General features: G+C 43.4%; 1 protein-coding gene across 1 annotated transcript; it reads right to left on the reverse strand.

Moving 5' to 3' along the window:
• Positions 1–1,083: 1,083 nt before the first annotated feature.
• Positions 1,084–1,448, reverse strand: LOC123807810 (ubiquitin-60S ribosomal protein L40-like). Its single transcript, XM_045821922.1, has 2 exons — positions 1,346–1,448; positions 1,084–1,262 (listed from the first exon to the last, which is right to left on the reverse strand). Exons 1-2 carry the CDS (start codon positions 1,446–1,448, stop codon positions 1,084–1,086), a joined length of 282 nt encoding a protein of 93 aa, XP_045677878.1.
• Positions 1,449–2,173: the final 725 nt, after the last annotated feature.

Genomic DNA, 2,173 nt, shown 5'->3' on the forward strand with positions numbered 1-2,173 from the left:
TTTAACTCTAGCTGGTAGATTTACCTCTCATAGCGGTATAGGTTAGTAACTCTGAAATTACTTTCTGTGTACTCAGGTCTTGAGCAAATAAATAGGATATATTCAGGATACTGAGAGCTAGGCTTCTCACTGTTGGAGAAGGGAATTATGAATGTGGACAGAGGGAAGACTACAATGTGTGCTCTGTGGTATGGGTTTAGAAGTGGAGGTATCAGTAAACTCATGGTTTTATATAGATAGATAGAAATATACCTATATGTATATGTGTTCATGTAATATGTATGGATGTATACGCATGTACACACACTCACACACATTTCCTAACTCTATCTGCTGAGAGGGCCTGGAAGCAATGATGTACCAGGAATGATGAGCACATGCAGAGTGCAGATCTTGGTTTCTAAATACCACTCTCTACTAAAAGGAACTAGGGTTTTTTGGAAATGGCTGACTCCAGGGCTGGAGCAGGGAAAGTACAAAGTGACCCCAAAACATCCTGTGCCATTAAGTAAAAAAGTGGCTTAAATACTAATGGGGATATATCAAAGGAACAGAGGGACCAAGTTGAAGGAGTTCCCAGTGGTCAAATGTGGGGTAATCTGAACATTGGGATAAGTAATGATTGTGATGGAAGTTTGTTGTCATGGAACTAATGGAAAATGATGTGGATAAACTAACAGCAATTAATAAATAAAGCAGGAATGGCAGTAGTTGGAGAACATGTTCTACTTAAGAAAGTACTGTTAATGCCCTGATAAATAGCATCCTGTTCCTGGAGGGATGCCAACTATTCAAGTACGTACACTTGCTGCTAACTTACCAAGAGCTTTGACATCACTTCCAACTCTAATAATGGTAACCATACCACACCTAGTGAGAATAACAGGTATAAAGCTTAGTTCAGAAATTCAAGGTATTCCAAAAATAATTCATTTCCTTCCTTCCTTCCTTCCTTCCTTCCTTCCTTCCTCTCTAGTCAATGAAAGGGAAACTTTATTGAGAACCCAGGTCACAGGGTTTAGGCAGAAAGCCATCCTGTGGGCCCAAGGAGGTGGTGGAGGGGCCTTATTTAACTTTCTTGGGTCACAATTTGTTGGTGTGGCCACACTTTTTCTTGTGGCAGTTGACATTGATGAGGTGCAAGCAGGCATAGCACTTGTCGCAGATCATCTTTCCACAGTTGTACTTCTGGATGAGTTGGTGGGGGGAGGGCTCCATGATGCTACCCCACCGGTGAAACACAAGTGTAGGGTGGGTTCCTTCTGAATGTTGTAATCTGAGAGAGTACAGCAATCCTCCAACTTTTTGCCTGCAAAAATCAAACACCACTGGTCAGGCAGGATGCCTTCCTTGTCTTGAAGTTTAGCTTTGGGCTTCTCAGTGGTGTCACTGGGCTCAGCCTTGAGGATGATGGTCTTGACAGTCAGGGTCTTCACCAAGAACTGCATCTCTGCATCTGCTGGAGAAGCTACATGGACACCACCACTGACCCACTCCGCAGCCTCTTTGAGAAGGTAACAAATTTCTTTAGTTCTTTATATCAGACTAAATCTTACAACTCTCCAGCCTCCTTGGCTGGAGGGAAATTAAATTTCCATTGTTATTAAGTCCTCTCTCCTTTCTTCCCAGACTCTCAACAGAAGTTAGAAAAAATACATGTGGGGCAGAGAACTTGCAAGTCCACTCTCCTGGGTTTTGTGTCCTCTTTGTCATCTCCATTTTCTAAACCAATCATAGTCTCTTTAAGCCTCTGCTTCCTTGGGGCCAGGAGCCTGGTAGTTAGGGTCCACCTCCCAAACCCTTCCTAAATCTCAACACTCTCCACAGGGAGCACAGGCACCCAGGCATGTGCCCCTGACCAGGAATAGAACTGGCAACCTTTTGTTTTGCAGAATAATGTGCAACCACCTGAGCCACACTGGTAAGGGCCATCAATCCTTCTTCAAGCATCCTGATCTGGTCCAAACTCCCATCATGTAGAACACACATTTCAAAAGGCTGGAAGGACCCTCCTTCTGCCCTGCCTTTGCCTCTAAGATGCTCCTCTTCCCATTGGTGTCTTCAAAGGATGAGAGCATGATTTATCTGGTGAGTTCTGGTGTTTAGAAAAATAAAGATCAAGAGGTAAAGCATCTTTCGAGTAATTTTATTTTTGGTACAGTAGCCCCCAACT

The sequence above is a fragment of the Phyllostomus hastatus genome, unplaced genomic scaffold, assembly GCF_019186645.2.
Source record: "Phyllostomus hastatus isolate PE091 unplaced genomic scaffold, TTU_PhHast_1.1 phas_scaffold_46, whole genome shotgun sequence".
NCBI lineage: Eukaryota > Metazoa > Chordata > Mammalia > Chiroptera > Phyllostomidae > Phyllostomus > Phyllostomus hastatus.

Coding starts and splice junctions, on each gene's coding strand:
- LOC123807810 (XM_045821922.1), bottom strand. CDS start 1,448: ATGCAGTTCTTGGTGAAGACCCTGACTGTCAAGACCATCATCCTCAAG. Junction 1,263..1,345: donor TAAACTTCAAGACAAGGAAG/GCATCCTGCCTG, acceptor TACAACATTCAG/AAGGAACCCACCCTACACTT.